The 25,142-nt window shown below is 39.3% G+C and overlaps 1 protein-coding gene across 1 annotated transcript in view; it reads right to left on the reverse strand.

Annotated features, from left to right (window-relative positions):
• The window catches only part of KCNT2 (potassium sodium-activated channel subfamily T member 2), a 295,119-nt gene that overhangs the window by 114,390 nt on the left and 155,587 nt on the right, over positions 1-25,142 (reverse strand). The window contains exons 10-12 of the mRNA XM_070746341.1: positions 14,790-14,970; positions 9,318-9,482; positions 8,578-8,714 (exon numbers count right to left, since the gene is read on the reverse strand). Coding sequence (XP_070602442.1) covers positions 8,578-8,714; positions 9,318-9,482; positions 14,790-14,970 — 483 coding nt within the window. The remainder of the gene's footprint in view (positions 1-8,577; positions 8,715-9,317; positions 9,483-14,789; positions 14,971-25,142) is intronic.

Genomic DNA, 25,142 nt, shown 5'->3' on the forward strand with positions numbered 1-25,142 from the left:
AGTCTTCATAGCTTTTCAAAAGGCTAAGAAGATACTTCCAATCTACTATGGAAGACATGTATCCTAGGTCCCGCAGATAAGATTGTTTAATAGAGGCAATGTGCACATACCATGGACAGATACCCTCAGGGACAGGCAATTTTTCAATTCTTGCAGACTGAGGGGTTTTCCTATCTTGTTTAAACCACCAGTCATCCCCTCATTATAGTACAATGCTGAGCCGGGGTGGCGCAGCAGGTAGAGTGCTGTACTGCAGGCCACTGAAGCTGACTGTAGATCTGTAGGTCAGCGGTTCAAATCTCATCACCGGCTCAAGGTTGGCTCAGCCTCAGGCGGGTAAAATGAGGACCCGGATTGTGGGGGCAATATGATGGCTCTGTTAAAAGTGCTATTGCTAACATGTCGTAAGCCGCTCTGACTCTAAGGAGAAGGGTGGTATAAAAATCAAATAAATAAAATAAATATAAAGCAAAAAGTCATTGCAACCTCTGGGGGTAAACATTCAACAACATTTTCCCCAGCTCAGTTATGTTGAATCTTAGTTATGTTGAAGCAGCTCTCTGCCATTTTATTGTTCTTTTCTATGGAATTATAAAACATGAAATTACCTCCATTACTTGACAAAAAGGAAATATATGATTTAAAATTATCATGGTGTTCTTTTAACAACAACAACAAAAAGAATTTGAGTCCCTTATATACCTTGTTTTTCACAGGGGTTAAAGAAGAGTATACAAACCAAGATATTGAAGAATAAAAAAGCTCAGTTTTATTTTTTAGTTTATATAGCCAAAACATACTAAACACTTCATTTACCAGAAGGGTTATTAGGCAATGTTATTATAAAATGCTCATTATAAAAAAAGAGACGCTCACTGCTGCTTAGCAACTACTAATACATTTCTTACAGTATAAGCTATTAAATTCCTACATTTATGCTGTGTTTCTTAAAAATGGTCTATTAAACTGCTTCCCATAGTGTTTAAAAATGATAAAGGTACATTCAATTACATAATTTGTAAGGATAACTATACATTTTAATGGTTCCTTTGCTTTGAATTTACTAAATAATACTGCAGGTATGTTTAAAAGAGAGTTTATAAAAATTCTGAGAAAATCACAAGATTCTTTTTAGCAAATAGGGTATCAATCTATGCATGTGATTCAAAATAAATTATTATCGCAATCACTAATAAACAGGCATCGACAGATACCCTAATTGCCTTTAAAATTTGAAATGTTTTGAATATCTTTATTTCTAATTTACTGATTTACTCATTAAATGGTGTATAGGTAATCCTCGATTTGCAACCACAATTCAGCCCAAAATTTTCCATTGCTAAGCATGGCAATTAAGTGTGTTTTGCTTAATTTTATAATTTTTTTCTTTTGTCACACTTGTTAAGTGAATTATTGAAGTTAAGTAAATCATGAGCATATACAGTAAATGAATGTGGTTTCTGCCATTGCTTGTTGGAAGTTGGCTGAGACAATCACAAATGGTGATCACATGATCCCAGAACAGTGCAATTGCAATAATATATGCTTATTGCCATGCACTCAAGTTTTGATCATGTGACCATGGGGATGTTGCAACAGTAATAAATGTGAAGAACTGTAATAAGTCACATTTTTCAGTGTCATTATAACTTCAAATGGTCTCTAAATGAATGGTTATATATTCAGGGCTACCTGTATTATTTCCTTTGAAAATTTGTATTCCTGTATTATTTTCTATATTTATAGATTAGATTAGATTAGATTAATTGGATTTATATGCCGCCCCTCTCCGCAGACTCAGGGCGGCTCACAACAATGGCAAAAACAGTACATAGTGACAAATTTAATATTTACCAATCTAATTACAATTATAGGTTAAAAAATTCATAAAAAACAAGCACACAATCAATCAAACACCAAAACAACATGGGCAAGGGGGAGATGTTTCAATTCCCCCATGCCTGATGGCAGAGGTGGGTTTTAAGGAGTTTACAAAAGGCAAGGAGGGTGGGGGCAATCCTAATCTCAGGGGGGAGCTGGTTCCAGAGGGTCGGAGCCACCACAGAGAAGGCTCTTCCCCTGGGTCCCGCCAGACAACATTGTTTAGTCGACGGGACCCGAAGAAGGCCAACTCTGTGGGACCTAACTGGTCGCTGGGATTTGTGCGGCAGAAGGCGGTCCAGAAGATATTCTGGTCCGGTGCCATGAAGGGCTTTATAGGTCATAACCAACACTTTGAATTGTGACCGGAAACTGATCGGCAACCAATGCAGACTGCGGAGTGTTGGAGTAATATGGGCATACTAAGAGAAGCCCATAATTGCTCTCGCAGCTGCATTCTGCACGATCTGAAGTTTCCGAACACTTTTCAAAGGTAGCCCCATGTAGAGAGCACTACAGTAGTCGAGCCTCAAGGTGATGAAGGCATGAGTGACTGTGAGCAATGACTCCCGGTCCAAATAAGGCCGCAACTGGCGCACCAGGCGAACCTGGGCAAATGCCCCCCTCGCCACAGCTGAAAGATCTTTCTCTAATGTGAGCTGTGGATCGAGGAGGATGCCCAAGTTGCGGACCCTCTCTGAGGGGGTCAATACTTCCCCCCCCAGGGTAATGGACGGACAGATGGAGTTGTCCTTGGGAGGCAAAACCCACAGCCACTCCGTCTTATCCGGGTTGAGTTTGAGTCTGTTGACACCCATCCAGGCCCCAACAGCCTCCAGGCACCGGCACATCACTTCCACTGCTTCGTTGACTGGACATGGGGTGGAGATGTAAAGCTGGGTATCATCAGCGTACTGATGATACCTCACCCCATGTCCTTGGATGATCTCCCCCAGCGGTTTCATGTAGATATTAAATAGCAGGGGGGGAGAGGACCGACCCCTGAGGCACCCCACAAGGGAGAGACCTCGTGGTCGACCTCTGACCCCCCACTAACACCGACTGCGACCGACCGAAGAGGTAGGAGGAGAGCCACTGAAGAACAGTGCCTCCCACTCCCAACCCCTCCAGCCAGCACAGAAGGATACCATGGTCGATGGTATCGAAAGCCGCTGAGAGGTCAAGAAGCACCAGGACAGAGGATAAACCCCTGACTGAAGATTAAAAGAAAATGAAATTATGTAAATGCTTAATCCATCTGCATCTTAGTCTTTCACATTTTAAGAATTTTAAGAATTCTTAAAATCACATTTTAAGAATTTTAAGAATTACTAAAATCAAAATATAACTTCACAGTTAGTAAAGATGAACAAACTGGCTCTTTTTCTGTGAAAAAGGGACAGTTTGATCTAGCGGTTAAGGTACTAGGTTAAAAAGCAGGGGACTGTGAGTTCTAGCCTTCTCTTAGGCATGAAAGCTATTTGGGTGATTTTGGGTCAGCATAAACCACGTCACAGGGTTGTTGTTGTGTGTAAAAATAGATGAGATGGGAAGCACATAAATATAATACATAAAATAAAATAGGTGCAGAAAAAATATTAAATATGCTTGTGCCTTGATTTTTTAAACAAAAATAAGGAGGGATATAAATAAAATAAAGTAAAATGAGAAATCTAGGGACCAAATCCACCCATACAACATATCAGGGTGCCACAGTGACTCAAATATTTGGTGACTCAAATATTTCAAATCTGACACTGTGAGAGAATGGACAGGAAGGCAGAGTCCGTACTGAAAAAAGATATTGATTGATTAGCCTATATTGAGACTCTAATTTCTTATGACAAAAAGTCTTCATACACAGAATGGGCTTTAATTAAGGAAAACAACATAGTGAAACTTTAATGAATGCTTGACCCAAGGAGTTTCAAAGAAGGTATAAATGTTTAATTAAAATATTAGTTGAATCATTGGATATAGACTTATATGAGCGTTGATCAATTTTATTCACAAGTAAATTTCCAACACAGTTGGAAGGAAGAACAAAGCAGATAAGAAGCACACACACAAAAATATTTTTAATTAAATATCTGTTTAGTGTTACTTGTTTATTTATTTGTTAAATTTGAGACCTGCCTATTAAATCGGTGAGTCAGGGCTAACAGGAATAGAGGCAGACTTGAAGGTGAATAGCAAACACCACAGCAACAGAACAGAAAACAAGAGGCTTGACAGCTCCTTTTATACAGGAGCTGTCAAACTCTAAACAAATAGCAGTGCTCCATTTTCCTGTTAGCAGGCTGCCCGCATCATAGCCAATCAGACTTAACTTGCAGCGGTCGTAAGTGCGAGGCAGTAATGCCCATCTCTTCCTTGATTGCACATGCATACTCGAAAAAATACGCAGGATGGGATTGGCTCTGCCAGACTACCTCAGTTGAGGGCTGCTAGCCAAAGAAGGAGGACTGGAGAAACACTCTGTGGAACTTCCATTGACTGAGCTGCCGCCATGTTAGGAGACCCAGGCATCACTGAAGAAGCCTCGACCTCAGGTAAGCTTGGCTGCGGCAGTTCGATGGTAGAAGGCAGACAGACAGTCTCTGGCCGGGTGGAAGAACCCACGGAGTAGGTGAGGAAGCCCGGGATGGGTTCATCAAGATGGGTGCGTCGTTGCTTGGTGCTTGCCATCAAAGTTGATTTATGTGGCATCACTATAGTTGTCCATCAGCCAGGTGGACCCTATAAGAGCATGGGCCCCTTAGTTGTGTCACGTGCCCGGGAAGCCATTTTGAACTGGTCCAAAAATTCAGGGCAAGTATTGGGAGATCCTGGGTCGAATTATCTAAGGCGGTTTATGGTGTGAGGGAGTGGTCCAGCAGCATAGCCTGGTGCAGATAGTCGAACTGGGTCTTGAGGCAGCGACCCATGAGCAGTTTGGCCAGAAATAAGCCAATGGCCTGACACAGGGTGATATGTTGTACCAATAAATACATACAAATGCTAGCATGACAATTTCTTTTTTTTTAATATAAATTTGTATGCCGCCCCTCTCCGTAGACTCGGGGCGGCTCAAAGCAGTGATAAAACAATATACAGGAGCAAATCTAATATTAAAGTCTAAAATAACAGTTTTACATTAGAAACCTAAAAAACCCCTTATATAAAAAAACATACACACAAACATTCCATACATAAAACTACATAGGCAAGGGGAGATGTCTCAGTTTCCCCATGCCTGATGGCAGAGGTGAGTTTTAAGAAGTTTACGAAAGGCAAGGAGGGTGGGGGCAATCCTAATCTCTGGGGGGAGCTGGTTCCAGAGGGTCGGGGCCACCACAGAGAAGGCTCTTCCCCTGGGTCCCACCAGACAACATTGTTTAGTCGATGGGACCCAGAGAAGGCCAACTCTGTGAGACCTAACTGGCCGCTGGGATTCATGCGGCAGAAGGCGGTCTCGCAGATATTCTGGTTCGATGCCATGAAGGGCTTTATAGGTCATAACCAACACTTTGAATTGTGACCAGAAACTGATCGGCAACCAATGCAGACTGCGGAGTGTTGGTGTAACATGGGCATACCTAGGGAAGCCCATGATTGCTCTCACAGCTGCATTCTGCACAATCTGAAGTTTCCGAACACTCTTCAAAGGTAGCCTTTCGGTGTCATAGGAAGCCCAAAGCCTTTTTAATCAAATTAATGGCCCATTTGGACAAGCCATTGGCAGTCGGATGTGCTGGCACCGTGGTGGTCCCCCAGCTTTGCTAAAAAGACCTGAAAAGTAGCAGAAGTGAATTTGGGCACATTATCTGCCACAAGGGTGTCTGGCAACCCCTGTGTGGCAAACAGCTTTCCTAAGAAGGTAATTATGGCATTGGATTAAGAGGTGAGCAATAATGTCAGCTCTGCCCACTTCAAATAAGCATTCACAAACATCAGAAACATCTGGTCATGGAAAGAGCCAGACAAATCAAGATGGAGTCATGACCAAGGCAATTCAGGGGCATCCCAATCCAGCATAGGGGCAGCTGGTGGGGCTGGACTGGACTGCTGGAAAATGTGACATTTAGCCACCTAGGTCTCAATTCCTTGGTCTATTTTGGGCCATCAGACGTAGCTGCACCCTAGAGACTTCATGGGCACTATGATGGGGTGGGCCATGTGCAAACAGTCAAGTACGGAGTCCCTAAGTTCTGGCGGCATCACAACCCTATGAACCCATTGAGAGTTTGTGTTGTCTGTTGAAATACGGTTGAAATTCAGGTGACAGAGGCCCTTGCGGCCAACCCCCTGTGCACCCAGTCTAAAACCTGAGAGAAGATTGGGTCAGAGCTAGAGAGAGAGGCAATTTGGGCAGCAGAAATGGGACGCTAGAGCTCATCAATAAAGAGACAGCAGCGGAGGGAGCAGGGTCCACTATAAGCAGGGCAAAGGACAGAAGCTAAGGACATCCACATGGCCCAACTGCTTGCCAGGGTGAAAGTGCAGCTAATAAGAGTATGAGACCAGGAACTCAATCCACTAGAACATCTGAGAGGAGAGAATGTGTGGGCTCTCTTGTCATTGGCAAACAAACCCAAGGGAGGTTTGTGGTCAGTAGCCAAATGGAAGAATCTACCATAAAGGTAGTCATGGAATTTAGAGATGCCAGTGACTCAGGCCAGGGTCTTCCAATCCATCTGGTTGTAATTATGCTGTTGTGAGCCGCCCCAAGTGCTCGGAGAGGGGCGGCATACAAATCTTAATAATAATAATAATAATAATAATAATAATAATAATAATAATATATTATTATTATTATTATTATTATTATTATTATTATTATTTATGTTCAGCCATGGATAGAGTGCAAGGATACAAAGCCAGGGGGGCCTCAGAGACTTTGGGCAACACATGACTCAGGACAGCACCCAACGCATAGGGATAAGCATTACAGGCTAATAAGGGTAGGCTGTAGCTGTACTAAACTGAAATAGCCTCGGATGTTCAACCGCAATAACACAAGAGCACGCAACAGATTCAAACTTAATACGAACCGCACCAAACTTGACTGTAAAAAATATGATTTCAACAATCGAGTTATCGAAGCGTGGAACTCATTACCGGACTCAATTGTGTCAACCCCTAACCCCCAACATTTCTCCCTTAGACTCTCCACAATTGACCTCTCCAGGTTCCTAAGAGGCCAGTAAGGGGCGTAAATAAGTGCACTGGTGTGCCTTTCGTCCCCTGTCCAATTATCTTTCCTTTCCTTCACCTATCTTATATATTCTCTTCCTTTCATATATCCTCTCCTCTAAGTTCACTTTCACCCTCTTTTATATTATCACATGTCTATTTTTCTTCCTATGTATTTGTATATTGGACAAATGAATAAATAAATAAATAAATAAAATGTAAGCAAATCCTTCATCCTGAGCCTTAGTCTCGGCATGCCCTTAGTGCCAGGCTACCTTAGCATTGAGAATCCGATGCAGGGGCTCAGTCACAGAAGTTTTCTATAGTAAGAAAACAGCATAGAAATTAAGCAAACCTGGAAAACCCTGAAGCTGAGACCTAGACAATGGGGGAGGAGCAAGCTAAATTCCCTCAATCTTGGCTGGGGTGGAATGGGTGCCCTCAGCGTCAACAAGGAAACCCAAAACTCTACCCAGCGTCAACAAGGAAACCCAAGAACTCTAGGGACACCAATTTGAAATTTGTCTTTTTTGAGCTTAAGGCCAACCTTCCTAAAATGCAGGATGCCAGCCTTCAATTTGCATATAAGGTCAGCATGGTTGGAGGTGGAGAGTAAGACGTCATTAAAGTAAGGGACCACCTGCTGTAATCTTTGGAGCAATCTCAATGAGGCTTTGAAAAATGGCTGGGGATACACTAAAACTAAACTGAAGACGGTTGCACTTGAAAGCTCCCCGGTGGGTGACAATGGTTTGAGCTAAATTGTAGTTTCATCACCAGGAGCTGCTGATAAGGTTGGGCAAGATCCAGCTTGGTGAAAATGAAGCCCCAGCCCAAGGAGTGCATGAGATTCTGTACTACTGGGACAGGGTATGGATGGCCTGCAGTGCCTTGTTAAGTGTCACTTTATAGCCGGCACAAATTCTGATGGATCCATCAGATTTCAGGGGAATTACAACTGGGGTTTCAAATTTGGAGTGATCCTCAGGTTCTAACAACCCCTGGGCAATGAGTTAATTGAGTTCTAAATCTACCTTAGGCCACTGAGCCAAGGTGACTCGCCTGGGCTTCAAGCATATTGGGGCCACCTAGGAATCCAATTGAATGAAATGGGGTTCCCCATATATTTACCCAAGGCAGATTTAAAGATAAGCAGCAAACACCTTTATTAACTTTAGCACCAGAGCAACAAAACAGAGAACAAGCAGCTTGACAGCTCCTTTTATACAGGAGGTGTCAAACTCTAAAGCAATAGCATGCTGCATTTTCGTGCTAACCGACTGCCCACATCATAGCCAATCAGACTCAACTTGCAGCCAGCATGGTCATAAGTGCAAAGACATAACACTGTCCACCTCTCTTTTGACCCTGGGCAGTTTACATCTAAAAGCATATAACAAATATTCTCTGGGATATCCAGTAAATGTGAAAAAAGAGTGGTTTTAGTGAATTAGTTTTATGGTAAGATCATAAGTAACCAATATATTCTTTTAAGAGCCTTATCCATTGTTTGGTACCTACTTAGCTCTCAGGAGATCTTGATCCTTCAGTGCTGAACCTTGCAAGTAGATGACTCTTTGGGACCACATGGGGATTTGAAGCACTCTTCGAACCTGAACATCCATCTCAGTGGGACACAATATAACCACGTAGTAGTCCTATAAAAATGCATGTTGTAAAAATCAAAAAGAACTAGAAGAAATATTACATGGTTTTATTTCATGGATATTTTCCATTTTAAATTTATCTTGGAAACACTTAAGAGTTGAGAGCAGAATAGTTGAAGGATAATTTATTTTTTAACACTTCTAAAGAAGAAAAGAAAAATGTTCCTGCTATTTATTACAATGATTTTATTGATGCCAAAGTTGCTCTGCTAGATATCAACATGTAACACTTAGCCTCATGCAGAGATGAGCTTAAATCATTTCCTCTGACAAAAAAAAAAAGTTAAGCATTACGCATGCTGAAAAGGAATCTATGTTCAACATCAGAAAAGGTCAGCTTGGGTGGCTACTACATAGATCTCATTAATCATTAAAAAAAGATGAGAAGTGGCTCTAAAGAAAAAAAGTCTAGTAAAAAGAAGTGCTGGGTGTTTTAGAGCCCTTTTCTTAATTTTTGGAATGATTTACATTTAATAGATATAAGTCTGTGACCCATGATACTGCTAAGATTTCAGTTGTATGTGAAAGAAAAAATGTTAAGAAATGAGAATATTTCTGGCTGAATTGAGATAAATGCCGATCTGCTTGACTTACCTGGAGCCTAGGATGAGCATAGAATTCATTTAGAAAATCCATAAGCAGGTCAATCTTAAGAGAACTGACACACAAAACAACATGTTTCTCTGTCTGAGCTCTATGTCGGCTATAATTTCCACCTGATTTTTGTCTTTCCATCCACAAATAAGCCAGTTGCTCAAACTGCAATAAAATAAATTTCAAGATGAAGTATGGCATCAAGATGTCAATGAGGAGATGCTAAGAAACCATATAATCCAACTGTCTAGATCAGGATGTGGAACAATGGCCCCTGTATGACCTGTAGACCTCAACTCTTAGAATTCCTGAACAAGCCATGGTGGCTCGGGAATTCTAGGAGTTGAGGTCCACAAATCATAAAGTGGCTATTGTTCCTTATCTCTGGTCTATATATACAGTGATCCCTCGATTTTCGCGATCTCGTTCTTCGCGAAACGCTATATCGCGATTTTTCCACCCGATGACGTCACTCTCTTCCTTCCTTTCTCATCTTTCTTTCTCTCTCTTTCTCTATCTTGCTTCTTCCTCTCTCACACTCTCTTCCTCCCTCTCTCATCTCTTTCTTTCCTTCTCTCTCTTTCTCTATCTCTCCCCCTCTTGCTGGCGGGCGGGTGGCGGGTGGCGGGCGGGGGCATCAGCGAGGAAGACCCAGGGAAGGTTCCTTCGGCCGCCCAGCAGCTGATCTGCTCGGCAGCGCAGCGAGGAGCCGAATCGGGGTTTCCCCTTTGCGTGGGCGGCGGGGAAACCCCGATCTTCGTCTGCTTGCTGCTGCTGCGCTGCCGAGCAGATCAGCTGCTGGGCGGCCGCAGCAGCAGCGAGCAGACGAAGATCGGGGTTTCCCCGCCGCCCACACAAAGGGGAAACCCCGATTCGGCTCCTCGCTGCGCTGCCGAGCAGATCAGCTGCTGGGCGGCCGCAGCAGCAGCAAGCAGACGAAGATCGGGGTTTCCCCGCCGCCCACGCAAAGGGGAAACCCCAATTTGGCTCCTCGCTGCGCTGCCGAGCAGATCAGCTGCTGGGCGGCCGAAGGAACCTTCCCTGGGTCTTCCCCACCGCCCACGCAAACTCCACCATCTGCACATGCGCGGCCATGAAAAAAAGGGCGCGCATGCGCAGATGGTGTTTTTACTTTCGCAACCCTACATCGCGAAAAATCAATTATCGCGAGGGGTCTTGGAACGGAACCCTCGTGATAATCGAGGGATCACTGTACTTCTCAAAAAATTAAAGGGAACTCTCAACACATCCTAGCTCTAAATGAATGAAATATTCTCATTGAATCTTTCATTTGCACAACTATTCCATTAGCAAAACAGCATGTGAAATTGATTGTCAATCAGTGTTGCTTCCTGAGTGGACAGTTTGATTACACAGAAGTTTGATTTACTTGAAGTTATATTCTGTTTTTTAACTGTTCCCTTTATTTTTTTTGAGCAGTGTATTTGTTTGTTGTGGGCAGTGTATTTGTTTGTTGTGGTTTAATTTAATATGGCTCAGAGCAATATCTCACATACAGAATATATAATAAGTGAACAAAGAATAACCTAGCAGTAAACATTTCAGCAAAACACACTTTAGTATTAACGTGTATTATCATATCACATATACTGTAATTTCTAGTTATCTGAGTGAGGGCAGCAGTATGTTATCTTTCTTGGTTCTTCTGTAAAGATTTTAGCAGTAATGTATTAATATAAGCAGTAAATTTGTATGTGTAAATTTGTAAATTTACTTTGACTTAGCTCTCTTGTTGATGAGAGAGTCAAGATTTAGTCTGAGAAAACTATCCCTAAAAAGGAATCATGGCTTGTCACAATAATTCTTTGGTTATTAATAAATTGTGTTAAAAATCATTTTAAAAAAGAAAAAGAAAATAACAGCCATAGATGAGTATTAGATGGTGAGCCATTAGAGTGGAAGACAGATGCAAGATGATCAGGAAGCTGCATGAAACAGACCCAAAAGAATTAAATTACTGAAAACCACAAAAATAAAATGGAATTCTGGAAATAGAAATAAAGAAGGATTTGGTGTAATGATAAAATGTCTAATGCATAGAGAAAAAAAGTTGTGAACAATGTATTCAAAAAGACTAAGCAATGGTTAAGATTAAATAGGCATAGAAAATGCAGAGCAATTTCGACATAATTTTTAATCAATGTTTTGGAATGTTAGCAGTTTGGCAGAATTCTGATTTTTTTAAAGTGCAGTTTTCTTTTAGGCAGAATATGTAGGGCAATTCTGCTCTTCAGCAAATTATCGAGGTATTTATGAATATGGGTAAATTTAATGTTTTTTAAGTGACTGCTTTAATGTTATACACACAGCAGGACAGGGATATGTAATATTTTCTTTTAGTGCATTTATGAATTTATGAATACATTATAAGAAGTGGATATATATGTGCCAATAGAGGGAGATATTTGTAGCTCAGGGTTGAAATAAGGGGTCCTTGGAACTCTTGGAGTTTGTTGTTTTCTTGCAACATTTCATTTACCCAAACTAGGTAAGATTATCAGTGTGCATGTAATTTTGCATGGAGACTTTGTAATATTGTTGATGAGAACCTGAATGATTTCTGATTACATTTGCAAGGAAAAATGTGTATTTGAAAATCAATATAACACTGATCAAGGAAGCTGTTTCTGAACAATTGTTACTCATTTCTAAACAGAAAAAAACAGAGCAAATGTAAATGAACTAGTGTAGTGCAGTAGAATGTTTACTAAACATTAATGCAAAAATTTAAAAAGGGACAAATACTTGCAGAAACAGTGGATAATATTGTAGGCTGGCATAAGGAATTACTATTTATTGAAGGAACTACAATAAGGAAGAACTTGCTTTTCCCTAATTTGTTATCTGAATATTAAATATTAGTAGAGTTTACAATTGCAGTATTAATCCTCTTACACTTTCACATTTAGAATAGAATAGAATAGGAATAGAATGGAGTTGGAAAAAACCTTGGAGGTCTTCTAGTCTAAGCTCTACTTAGACAGGAAGTCCTATACCATTTCAGACAAATTGTTATTTTTTCTTAAAAGTTTCTAGTGTTGGAGATTTACAACTCTCCGGAGGCAGGTTGTTTCACTGATTACTAGTTCTGTCAGGAAATGTATTCATAGTTCTAGGCTGCTTCTCTCCTTTTTAAATTTTTTTTTTTAATTAATTTTTTATCACAACAAACAAACAAAAAATCTAAAGAAAAAGTGCCCAACACCAATAAACCCCTCCACCATTTAGGGGGTTAAATTATTTACAGTAAATTTCAATTTCTTCCTTGGCTCCGGTTTACATTTCCTTACATACAAAAAGTGATTGGAGTTTATTTTTCACATTGTCATCATATATTCTACTTAAGATATACCGTAATCTTTCACCTTATTCCATCGTGCCATCAGCTTCTCCAATTTATTTTCATCAAAGTTATTTAATCTTATTTCCATAATTTCGAAGTGGATGTGGTCCACCATGTACCAGTACCAATTCTGGATTGTCCATTTATTGCTGTCCTTCCACCCTAATACCACTACTGCTTGAGTGTTTTCCAAAGCTGCTGTTTTGATTTCTTTAAATTCTCGTAATTCCCCATGTTTAACTAGTGTTGCTGATTCTTTCGTGATTATCCAATTAATGTTTAGCATATTGTTAATTTCATTCTGTACTTCCTTCCAAAAATTTTGAACTTCAACACATTCCCAGAGCATATGCATAAAAACTCCTTTTATTTGGCAACCATGCCAACAATTTCCTTTTCCTTTCCTCTGGAAGTGTGCTAGTTTTACTGGCGTAAAGTACCATTTATGTAAAATTTTCCTTCTCATCTCTCTAATTCTTGTGTTCTTTATCTTATATGTATTTTCTACTACTTCTTCCATCTCGTTTTCATTGCTCTGTAATTCATTTTGTCAGTATCTTGTTAAGCCTTTAATCACTTCCTCTTCCACTTGTAGTAACATACTATAAATCTTACTAGCCTGTCCTTTTGAATCATTAATCTTTTCTTTCAGTATTTTCTCTAGACAGTTTTCTTCTCTCAAAAATGCTTCTTTAATCTCAGTTTTATTCAAATATTTGCATATTGCATTAATCTGCAACCATTTTTGTTGGCCCAACCACCATTCGAGGCAAGTTCTATTAACTCTTCCATCTGTCTCATATAATTGTTCTATTCTCATTATGCCTTTATCATTTAATTCCTTTATAACTCTACCTAGGGCTGCTTCCCTCCTTGATTAGTTTCCATCCCCACCTCAGGTGCTTTGGTGAATAGCTTGACTCCCTCTTCTTTGCTGCAGCCCCACAAAGATATTAGAACACTGCTATAATGTCAAGTTTCATTAAATCTAGTCCTTTTCATTAAAATAGATATACCGAATTGCAGCACAACTTTTACCCCACTTAAGGCATATGGTTATCTAACATCATCTTAAAAATGTCCAGTGCTGGAGCATTCACAATTTCTGGAGGCAAGTTGTTCCACTCATTAATTGTTCTAATTGTTCAGGAAATTTCTCCTTAGTTCTAAGTTGCTTCTCTCCTTGATTAGTTTTCCCCCATTGTTTCTTGTCGTACCCTCAGGAGCTTTGGAGAATAGTTTGACTCCCACTTCTTTGTGGCAATCATTGAGATATTGGAATACTGCCATCATGTCTCTCCTAGTCCTTCTTTTCATTAAACTAGACATACTAAGTTCCTGCAACTGTTCTTCATATGTTTTAGCCTCCAGTCCCCTAATCATTGCTCTTCTCTGTACTCTTTCTAGACTCTCAACATCTTTTTTACATTGTGGAGACCAAAACTGGATGCAAAAGCAACATGAGAAAATATTATTTTCCTAAAAGAGTAGTAGATCCTTGGAACAAACTTCCAGCAGACATGGTTGGTAAATCCACAGTAACTGAATTTAAACATGACTGGGATAAACATATATCCACTGTAAGATAAAATACAGGAAATAGTATAAGGGCAGACTAGATGGACCATGAGGTCTTTTTCTGCCGTCAGTCTTCTATGTTTCTATGTTTCTTATATTCCAAGTACGGTCTTACCAAGGCATTATAAAGTGGCATTAGCGCTTAACGTGAACTTGATTCTATCCCTGTTTCTGTAGCCTAGAACTGTGTTTCAAAGATCCCTCTCACAGTTAATACTATTAAGCATGATCCATATATACTCTTCCTGTGCATTTTGCTTTTCTTGCCTAAATGTAGAACCTTACTTTTTTTCATCACTGAATTTCATTTTGCTAGATAATGCCTAATGTTCAAGTCTGACACCCAATGTTCAAGCTATATTATACTATATTATATTAAGTGGTACAATGTTCTAGTGTTAAGTAGAGAACAAATAAATTATTTTTTATATAAATGAAGATTTTGAAATGATGATGTAAAAATACAAAAATATTCAAAATTAAAATGCTATTATTCTAAGTTTTTTTTATATATAAAACAATATTTTTACCTGTATTGGTAATACTACAAGGGCAACACAGATCATAATTACAACCAGCAATTTGGAAGGCCAGATCTTGGGCGTAACATCCCCAAATCCTACTGTGGAAAATGTCACTATGCAGAAATAGAGGGAGTCAAAGAGAGTCAGCTTGTTTCCTGCTCGTTCCAGATGTTGAATTCCACAAATACTACAGAAAGAATGGATTTAAAAAAGAAACATCTATAACTAGATGCACTACAATTCTGTTTGGTCAAGGGATTAATTATATCTTATACACATTGATATTAATGTAAAAGAAAAATCAAAGTACAGTGTTCCCTCGATTTTCGCGGGGGATGCGTTCCGAGACCGCCCGCGAAAGTCGAATTTCCGCGAAGTAGAGATGCGGAAGTAAATACACTATTTTTGGCTATGAACAGTATCCCAAGCCTTCCCTTAATGCTTTAAACCCTAAATTACAATTTCCCATTCCCTTAGCAACCATTCAGATTATTACTCACCATGTTTATTTATTAAAGTTTATTTTAAAAAAATGTTTTTTAAAGGCAGATGAAAGTTTGGCAATGGCATATGACATCATCGGGCAGGAAAAACCGTGGTATGGGGGGGAAACCGTGAAGTATTTTTTAATTAATATTTTTGAAAAACCGTGGTATAGACGTTCCACGAAGTTCGAACCCGTGAAAATCGAGGGAACACTGTATTGTTTTATATTTCACAAAAGTTTGTGTGTTTCAAAATTAATGAACCCATGTTATCATTGATCTCAAACACTGACATAAATATGAGACCCAGTTAACAGAATGTAACAAGAGAAAAAAATGAACTTTTTCATTTGAAAACACTGAGATCATATGAAAGCTATGTGTCTCTTAAATAGCCATTATGGACACTTAATGACCATAAAGTTGCTTTTCTGGAAAGAATGTTAAAATTATAGTCTTTCCTATTACAGGACCTATAATAGCTATCATAACAGCAGGCACAAGACAGCTGAACTGAGTTTTACAGCATTAAACTATACTGAACAGATAACCTCAATTGCTAAATACATTTGAGCAGTATTTAGCGACACGGTTTTAGCATATACAAGCATGAATATATCATTCCCATCCTTATCCACAGTCAATTTATTAAAAGTCAAAACCTGATAATAAAACCTAAAAAGCTTGAATGTGTAGTTATAATATGCTGCACAACTCAATGAAGTGAATCTGTACACAAAACAAGCTTGGATATCTTCAGTGCAAGTTATTTCAACAATATTCACTTATATTCAGTGTTCTGTCATTTCTTGGCCATACAGATATCTCATTTTATTCAAATTGATCTTTCCACAACTTGAATAGTTCATGGTTGAAGTTATCAATGTTTTCGTGCTTGAACATCCCATGATATAACTCCCACTATATCAGTGCTTCTCAATTATTTTCTCTCTCACACACACCCACCAGGAAGAAGTAAACATTTCATGCCCCAGTCACTGTTCGATTTGGGCTGTGTTAATATTTATTATTTTGCTTACTATAAGCTGCAAGCAAACTATTGGCTGGAGAAGGCTGCTCTACCAACTTACCTGGGAATAAGTCCCACAGAACTCAGTGGAGCCTGTTTTCAGTTAAGGGAATCTATTGAGAGGGATTACACATATTCCCTGGGGTCACACACGTCCCCCTGGCATTGCTCCCCCCCCCCAGGGAGGCCCACTCCACTATTTGAGAAACACTGCAACACACACCCCTGTCTATGTGTGTGTGTATACACATACACGTGTATGTGTAGGTGTGTGTGTGTGTGTGTGTGTGTGTCTGTGTGTCTGTCTATCTATCTAAAAACATACATGCATACATACACACAGACAAACACACACGTTTTAGCGTTATACTTAAAGAAAAAAAGTGTTAAGGTGAAAAAAGTGGGCATCAACCACTTGAAATGAAAAAAAAATCTCAAAAGAAAGTAATATTCTGAGAATTCTGAAGACAGGTTTTACAGACTTATAATTGAATGCACAGATCACACTTTGTTCGAAGAACTCTCTTGAGCAGACTTAGAATCCCTTTGCAGAGTTCTTAAGGGAATTGAAATTTTTAACACTATAATAAGAAAGGCAATCACATGTGGGGAAAAACAAACAGATATGTTTCACTTGATCATTTCCCAAGTTGTCCTATGCAGTATGTTAAACTCTGTGGCATGGAAAACTGCTTGGGATTTCTCATTACTGAAAATAACAGTTTTTCATAGATAATTAAAATTGTTTTCCTTTAATAAACTCTTCTCCCACTGAATTATTCTTTGATACTTTTTTCAAGACGATGTGGAAGAACTCAGTTATGAAAGGGAAGGATTTTAGCTCCTTGGTGAATGGTGGCTCTGGCTGGAATGGTGTATTTTCAAGGATCCTAAATCTTTTTTAGCCCTGAAATAACGGGGGTAAATCTATAACTTACTAATACCTGGATACCGATGCTTCACTACAAAATTATGTGATCGGGCCTGAAAAATTGACAGTTAAAGCTTGATAATTAATGAGTAGTTACGGGCTTGATACATTAACACCTAAAACTTGAAAATTTATGTAGAATATGTAATTTTTTAGCATCAGAGTGTGTTAGTATAAGGCAACTGGCAGTTGGAACAGAGTTCTTTTCAGGTGGCGAGGGAGAGTAGAATGTTTAACGCCTTAGAATCAGAACACGTTTATTTATTTATTTTATTTTATTTATTTTTCAAATTTATATGCCGCCCCTCTCCTGATGGACTCAGGGCGGCATGTTAATATAATACTGTATAAGAAATACTAATGATCTGATGGTCATTTCAAAAAATCCTTTAGTGTATTAGCAAGCATCTAGAAGCCAAGAGGAACATATGTGCCAAGTTTCAAGTTTGTAGGCTTTACAATTCTGGAGATTTCATGATCAGTGAATGGTATTTGGCAGGTGTGTGTGTGTGTGTGTGTGTGTGTGTAATTTGTAGATAGCCCTTGACTTATGACAATTAACACCAAAAGCTATGGTGATACAGAGAGGAGTTATTGAGTCTCTCATCTATACTATCTGTCCATAACTGTCTGATGTGGCTCTGCAACCAAACAAGACAAACACAGATAGCAACGATATAGAGCACTGCACACCAGAACAACTAGACACAAGAAAATTTTTCTTCCGAATTAAAAACTAATTCCCATAACACCATCAAGACTATATTACTGTTATTCATCTCTTCCTTAGTATCTATGTCTTTCCACTTATTACTATAATCATGCTGCTTTTATCTTTGAATTTACATTGTTTTCAATTTGTTTCCTAGTACAATCTGATAGCTTATAACTATAAGTAACCTTGACTATCACTAAATGTTGTATCTTTTTATTATTGATGAATATATTTTATTCTCCTTATGTACGCTGAGAGCATGTACACCAAAGACAAATTCCTTGTGTGTCCAATCACACTTATTTATTTATTTATTTATTTATTTATTTATTTATTTTGTCCAATACACAATAATATACAATGAAGGTAATAGAGGACACTTTCGAGGAAATAGAATTGGAGAAAGAATAGAAGAGAGAGTATAGGATAAAATAATCAATGAGAGAATAGAAGAAAGATATAGGGATAGAAGAGAAGATATATGGGATATAGGAGAGACAATAGGACAGGGGTCGGAAGCCACTCTAGTGCCCTTACTGACCTCTTAGGAATCTGGAGAGGTCAACCGTGGACAGTCTAAGGGTAAAATGTTGGGGGTTAGGGGATGATACACTTGGCCAATAAAGAATTCTTTTTTTAGTATTATAAGCAGTTTAAAATAAATAAGGAACAAAATAGCATCTTAACAGTGCCTATTAGAAGATATCCTCAACTATTTTTCCAGTGGGCAAAACAAAATGCATTTTAAATGCCATGACTGCTAAGGAAAAAGAGATTGACCAGTCATGTCAACTATGATGCCAAAACTAACCACAAAACAAGTTAGATGGGGGAAGTTATGGGAGTTGTCTGTGAGTGCACTGGTATATACTAATATAGATAGATAAGTATAATAAATTGGTCAAAATAATAAAAAATGCAAAACCACAAAATACCTCAAATAAGAATGAATAGAAAATCCTAGGAAAAATGCATTACAATCAGGGTGGCAAAGAGTAGATCCATGGTTTGTAAGTCTGAAACATCTTGATACTCACTAAACATCTAGATATTCACTTGACCACTAAAATGTGGTCTTTTGTTCTTACTAATCAGTTCTGCCTGCCTTTACCTTAGTTTCCTCCTGTCTTCCTTAGTTTCATCTGAATTAGCCAATGATGGCTAATATTTTACTAAAAAGACACGGAAGACACCTTGCAGCCCCTTAATTTGCATGGACATCTATATTTTGAAAATAAACTTTTGTCTTGATACTCACTAAACAAATTGATATTCACTTGACCACTAAAAATGTGGTTTTTTTCTTCTTACTAATCAAAACGTTCTGCCTGCCTTTACCTTAGTTTCCTCCTGTCTTCCTTAGTTTCATCTGAATGGCCAAATTATAAGCTACAGTGAACTGTGCAATGGATGAAAAATAAAACCTAATGTCTAAAATTAGTCTCACTCATGTACTATCTGAACTTTAGAATATTGAGTCATTGTTTGCTGTTTTTTTATCTTTAGTACTTTCCGTTAAAAAAAAAATTGCACTTCACGTTTATTCCCAAAAACAACCAAACAAAAAACCATTCAAATTATTTATTTCCTGAATGTAAGATTAAAGTTTAACCACAAGTTGGAGAAATCCTGGCACAACAGCAACTTTCCTCATCTTTAGAACAACTGGCTTCCTCTCTGTAATGCTAATCATAGAATTGGGATTTGATGGGGGTGGGGGCATGTGAGTCATGCCTTTCTGAACATCTGATGGAGAAAAACTCTTTATTTGACTCTCATTAGACGTACAAAATGTACCTTTCTCTGCGCCATATCATTGTGAAATTCTTTTTTTCACAAAGTCCATTGAAGATCAGTCCCTGATTAGGATTTGAGTAAAGTTCTATTTGTTCATTCCAGAATGTTGAATTTTCAGTGGCAAATTTAAAATGACTGTCAGGTTTCTTCTCACCCTCATTATAGTACTTGGAGAGCGGTTTCCTTACAACTGCAGTTATTCCTAGCCTCTTACCTAACAATAGCGCTTACTTTTAAAAAGGTTGTTCTTCCAAGATAAAACTATTCATGGAAGATCTCAAGGCTAAGATACATGAAATGTTACAGTGAGATTTATTTATTTATTTATTTATTATTTGGATTTGTATGCCGCCCCTCTCCGAAGACTCGGGGCGGCTCACAACAAGTGAAAAACAATCCAATACAATCCAATTAATTAAAATATTATAAGTTTAAGAAAATCCCCAATACTAACATACACACATACAGGCATACCATATATAACTTCAACGTGCCCAGGGGGAGATGTTTAGTTTCCCCATGCCCGACGGCAAAGGTGGGTTTTAAGGAGTTTACGGAAGGCAGGAAGAGTAGGGGCAGTTCTGATCTCCAGGGGGAGTTGGTTCCAGAGGGCCGGTGCCGCCACAGAGAAGGCTCTCCCCCTGGGGCCCGCCAACCGGCATTGTTTAGTTGACGGGACCCGGAGGAGGCCCACTCTGTGGGACCTAATCGGTCGCTGGGATTCGTGCGGCAGAAGGCGGTCTCGGAGATATTCTGGTCCAGTGCCATGAAGGGCTTTAAAGGTCATAACCAACACTTTGAATTGTGACCGGAAACTGATCGGCAACCAATGCAGACTGCGGAGTGATGGTGAAACATGGGCATACCTGGGTAAGCCCATGACTGCTCTCGCAGCTGCATTCTGCACGATCTGAAGTTTCCGAACACTTTTCAAAGGTAGCCCCATGTAGAGAGCATTACAGTAGTCGAACCTCGAGGTGATGAGGGCATGAGTGACTGTGAGCAATGAGTCCCGGTCCAGATAGGGCCGCAACTGGTGCACCAGGCGAACCTGGGCAAACGCCCCCCTCGCCACAGCCGAAAGATGGTTCTCTAATGTCAGCTGTGGATCGAGGAGGACGCCCAAGTTGCGGACCCTCTCTGAGGGGGTCAATGATTCCCCCCCCAGGGTAATGGACGGACAGATGGGATTGTCCTTGGGAGGCAAAACCCACAGCCACTCCGTCTTATCCGGGTTGAGTTTGAGTCTGTTGACACCCATCCAGGCCCCAACAGCCTCCAGGCACCGGCACATCACTTCCGCCGCTTCGTTGACTGGGCATGGGGTGGAGATGTAAAGCTGGGTATCATCGGCATATTGATGATACCTCACCCCATGTCCTTGGATGATCTCACCCAGCGGTTTCATGTAGATGTTAAATAGCAAGGGGGAGAGGACCGACCCCTGAGGCACCCCACAAGGGAGAGACCTCGGAGTCGACCTCTGTCCCCCCACTAACACCGACTGCGACCGGCCAGAGAGGTAGGAGGAGAACCACTGAAGCACAGTGCCTCCCACCCCCAACCCCTCCAACCGGTGCAGAAGGATACCATGGTCGATGGTATCGAAAGCCGCTGAGAGGTCGAGGAGCACCAGGACAGAGGATAAACCCCTGTCCCGGGCCCGCCAGAGATCATCCATCAACGCGACCAAAGCGGTTTCCGTGCTGTAACCGGGCCTGAAGCCCGACTGCCGGGGACCTAGATGCAAAATGAATAGCAATTTCTCTTTCATCTCCTTTAATTCTCCATGGTCAGCACTCCTAGTTTGAAATGTCTAAAATTATGGGAAAACAGAATATTGTACAATGTTCTACAGTCTAATACACAATGAAATATGTTCTGATAAGAATATTCATGCCATTCTACAAAACATTCATGAGATTCTAAAAGGACTCAAATCTTACAATTTTTGAGAAATTGTAAAAGTAAAGGACATTTGTGACAATCTTCACTGTGACTGTTCACTACCGCTCCAAGTCTTCGGAGAGGGGCTGCATACAAATCTAATAAATAATAATAATAATTTTCCTAGCTTTAGCTTTATTTTTTCTCTGTAAAAAAATTTCAAAGAACCAGACTAATATTTTGTTATTGCTTGGATGTTTTTTTAATGGTATAATCTACCTGATTTTAATTTTGATTTATTTTAATATTGATCTATCATTTTAAACTAATGAAAGCTATTTCAATAGACAAATTTTTATTATTATTATTATTATTATTATTATTATTATTATTATTATTTTGAATTGTGAAATTAATGCTTTAATAAATTAGGAAAATAACCCAAGCATGACAAAGGAATATTAAAGTTTTTGGGATTGCCATTCCCAAGAAGAGGCAAAAACCTGCAGAATAACAATTACAGCATAATATTATTTTCACAATAAAAAAGATAAGCCGATGGCTATTTAGCAAACTCAAAAATATAATTACACGCACAATATCAATGGGACAGAAACATAATTTTAAGAACTGCACTTCAAGTGATAACATTAATAAAATAACCCTCAAAAAGCCATTTCAAGTGACATGACTTAATGTATTGCTATTTGAGTAAACTTGTCCCACTTGTATCTTCACCTGATTCTAAATTGTGTGTCTTCAGCTCATTCTAAATTTTTATACATCACCTACTAACACTTTTTGCTTTTATTTGCCTTTTGACAAGGTAACTATTTAACATCTGTTTACAAATATATATATATTAATATGAGCTAACTTGGAAAGTGTTCTATCCTGGGCCTACACAGCTTGAAAGCAAAGGAGGAATCCATGCACTGATATTTCAAATCAATCTTTTTATATAGAAAGTCTGATTTATACAAGCCAAAGTCATGCATGTGAGTTCATCTTGGCAGTTTCTCAGGGAGGGTAATTAAGAGATAACAGTTTCGGGGCTAGGCTGCTGCCAAAGATCAAAGCTCATTGCAAATTCTTTCTTGAGATGAGGAATCTCCAGTTTCACAGACTTACTTTTACAGCTTCCCACATCTCCACAGACAGGGCACTTTTACTCCAAGGATTTTAGCAGGAAAATAACAGGTGGCTAGCGTAACCTGGCTAAAACCTCAAACATCATCCACCTCCATTGCAAAACATTGAAACTCCACCCCAAATTACCCATACGCCACCCTTAAATAAATTTATTTGTTTATTTATTTATTTATTTATTTATTTATTTATTTATTTATTTATTTATTTATTCAATTTTTATGCCGCCCTTCTCCTTAGACTCAGGGCGGCTTACAACATGTTAGCAATAGCATTTTTTAACAGAGCCACCATATTGCCCCCACAATCTGGGTCCTCATTTTACCCACCTCGAAAGGATGGAAGGCTGAGTCAACCTTGAGCCGGTGATGACATTTGAACCGCTGACCTTCAGATCTACAGTCAGCTTCAGTGGCCTGCAGCACTGCACCCTACCTGCTGCGTCACCCCTGCTCATACCTATAGGGAGTGCTCAACAATTCCCTAGAGTTACGAACTACAGAGTACTTCCTTTTTCCATACAAGTATTCTTGTCTTTTTTTTAGTCTTCTAAAGCAGGAATCTAGCAAAGACTCCTGATTTTTCTCCTCCTCATCTAAGTCAGACTCTACTGTCATTGACGGGGCAGTGGGGGGAGGGCCTTCTCTGTGGCCAGGCCAGCTCTATGGAAACCCCCCCCCCCCCGATGTACATACTGCTCCCACCCTGCTGGCCTTCTGAAAAGCTACAAAGACCTGGCTTTGCCAGCAGGCCTGGAGGTGATGAATTGTACACCTTTCAAGGCCAAATCATATTGAATGGTATGTATGTGTTGACTGGATTGCTGAGCTGTGGGTTATAACTGGGGTTATTTTTTTAATTTATATTTGACTTCTTTTTATTGTAAATTGTATTTTTATATTGTTGTAAGCCGCCCTGAGTCCTTCAGGATTGGACAGCATAGAAGTCGAATAAATAACAAGAACAACAAGAACAAGAACAATAATAATAACAACAACAACAACAATAATAATAATAATAAATTGGCATATCTGCCACCTCTGATGGTTTTTCAGGTTCATCCAGGTTTATTTCTCCCCCACTCTCACCATCAGCTGGTAAAACTACTGGCCCAGGGTACCAAGATGGCCTGGCTCATCCTCCTCAGAATCTATCATTACCAGAGTTGGACGAGGAGCACTCACATCAGAAAGTAGCTTTAAAAGCAACCAATATTTAGTGGTTATATGACACTCTGCAGCAGTATATGTTACTTTTCTTTGACTGCATATCATGACATGTGCAATATGAAGAAATATTGAAGACAGAGAAAACAGCTTTGCTATCTTGAGGCTGGTAGGAATAATATCATCATCTTCAAATTCCATGCAGGGAATTTATATGAATTACCCAAACATTCCCAAATAATTGTATTCCTAATCTGGAATATTTAGGAAGACCTCTGTCTTACAAAAACAATATGAGAATATTAAAACACTGATAGCATTTAGAAAAAAATCACCAGTGGCAAGTTGATTAGACTCAGTTACAGTGATAATGAGTACACTATTGGAAAACTTGAAAGAATAGGTTAAGGGCAGAGCATCACTGCATGGTAGCACAACGGTTAAAATGCCGAATTGCAGACTAACTCTGCCTACAGCTAGGAGTTCAATACTAACAGGCTCGAGATTGTCCCAGCTTTCCATCCTTCCAAGGTTGGTAAAATAAGGACCAAGCTTGTTGGAGGCAATATGCTGAGGCCGTAAACTGCTCAGAGAGTTCTATAAAACACTATGAACCAATACATGTAATACAGTACGTGTAAAGCAATCAAAATTGCTCTGGTATCTGATATCTTCCTACATACATATCTTGCTTCTTTTCACTTGTATGCTCCAAAGGACACATTTCTGCCTTCCTATCCTACCGCTTCATTTGAAAAATCAGACCCATAAATAGGATTCTGTCTGTAATTTAGAATGAAAACTATTATAATATTGCTCTTTATGTGATTGTGTAGCCAGTGATTATTGAAAGCATAATAGACCTCCGTGTTCTGTTGTTCTGTCAGTAGTAAGCACTAAGAGCAAGAATACAAAATAATAGTATTTGCTATTATTTCTAAGTTATTGATGGTGTGCTAGTTTTAGCTATAAACAGCTTCTGCAAATATAGTGAAGTCTATACAGCTGGATTGAAACAACAAAATTGTACAACTATGTCATGCCACATTGGCAGTTCACAGTCTAGAAATTATTCAGAATATATACATTTATTGCAATGAGCATGGAATTACATTACATAATCCTGGAATTGGCCGTGCATATTTTGGCCCCTTTTATTTAATCAGGAAGGTTTATCAGGGTTTTTTAAAATTGTCTTT

The sequence above is a fragment of the Erythrolamprus reginae genome, chromosome 3 (assembly GCF_031021105.1).
Source record: "Erythrolamprus reginae isolate rEryReg1 chromosome 3, rEryReg1.hap1, whole genome shotgun sequence".
NCBI classification, from domain to species: Eukaryota; Metazoa; Chordata; class Lepidosauria; order Squamata; family Dipsadidae; genus Erythrolamprus; species Erythrolamprus reginae.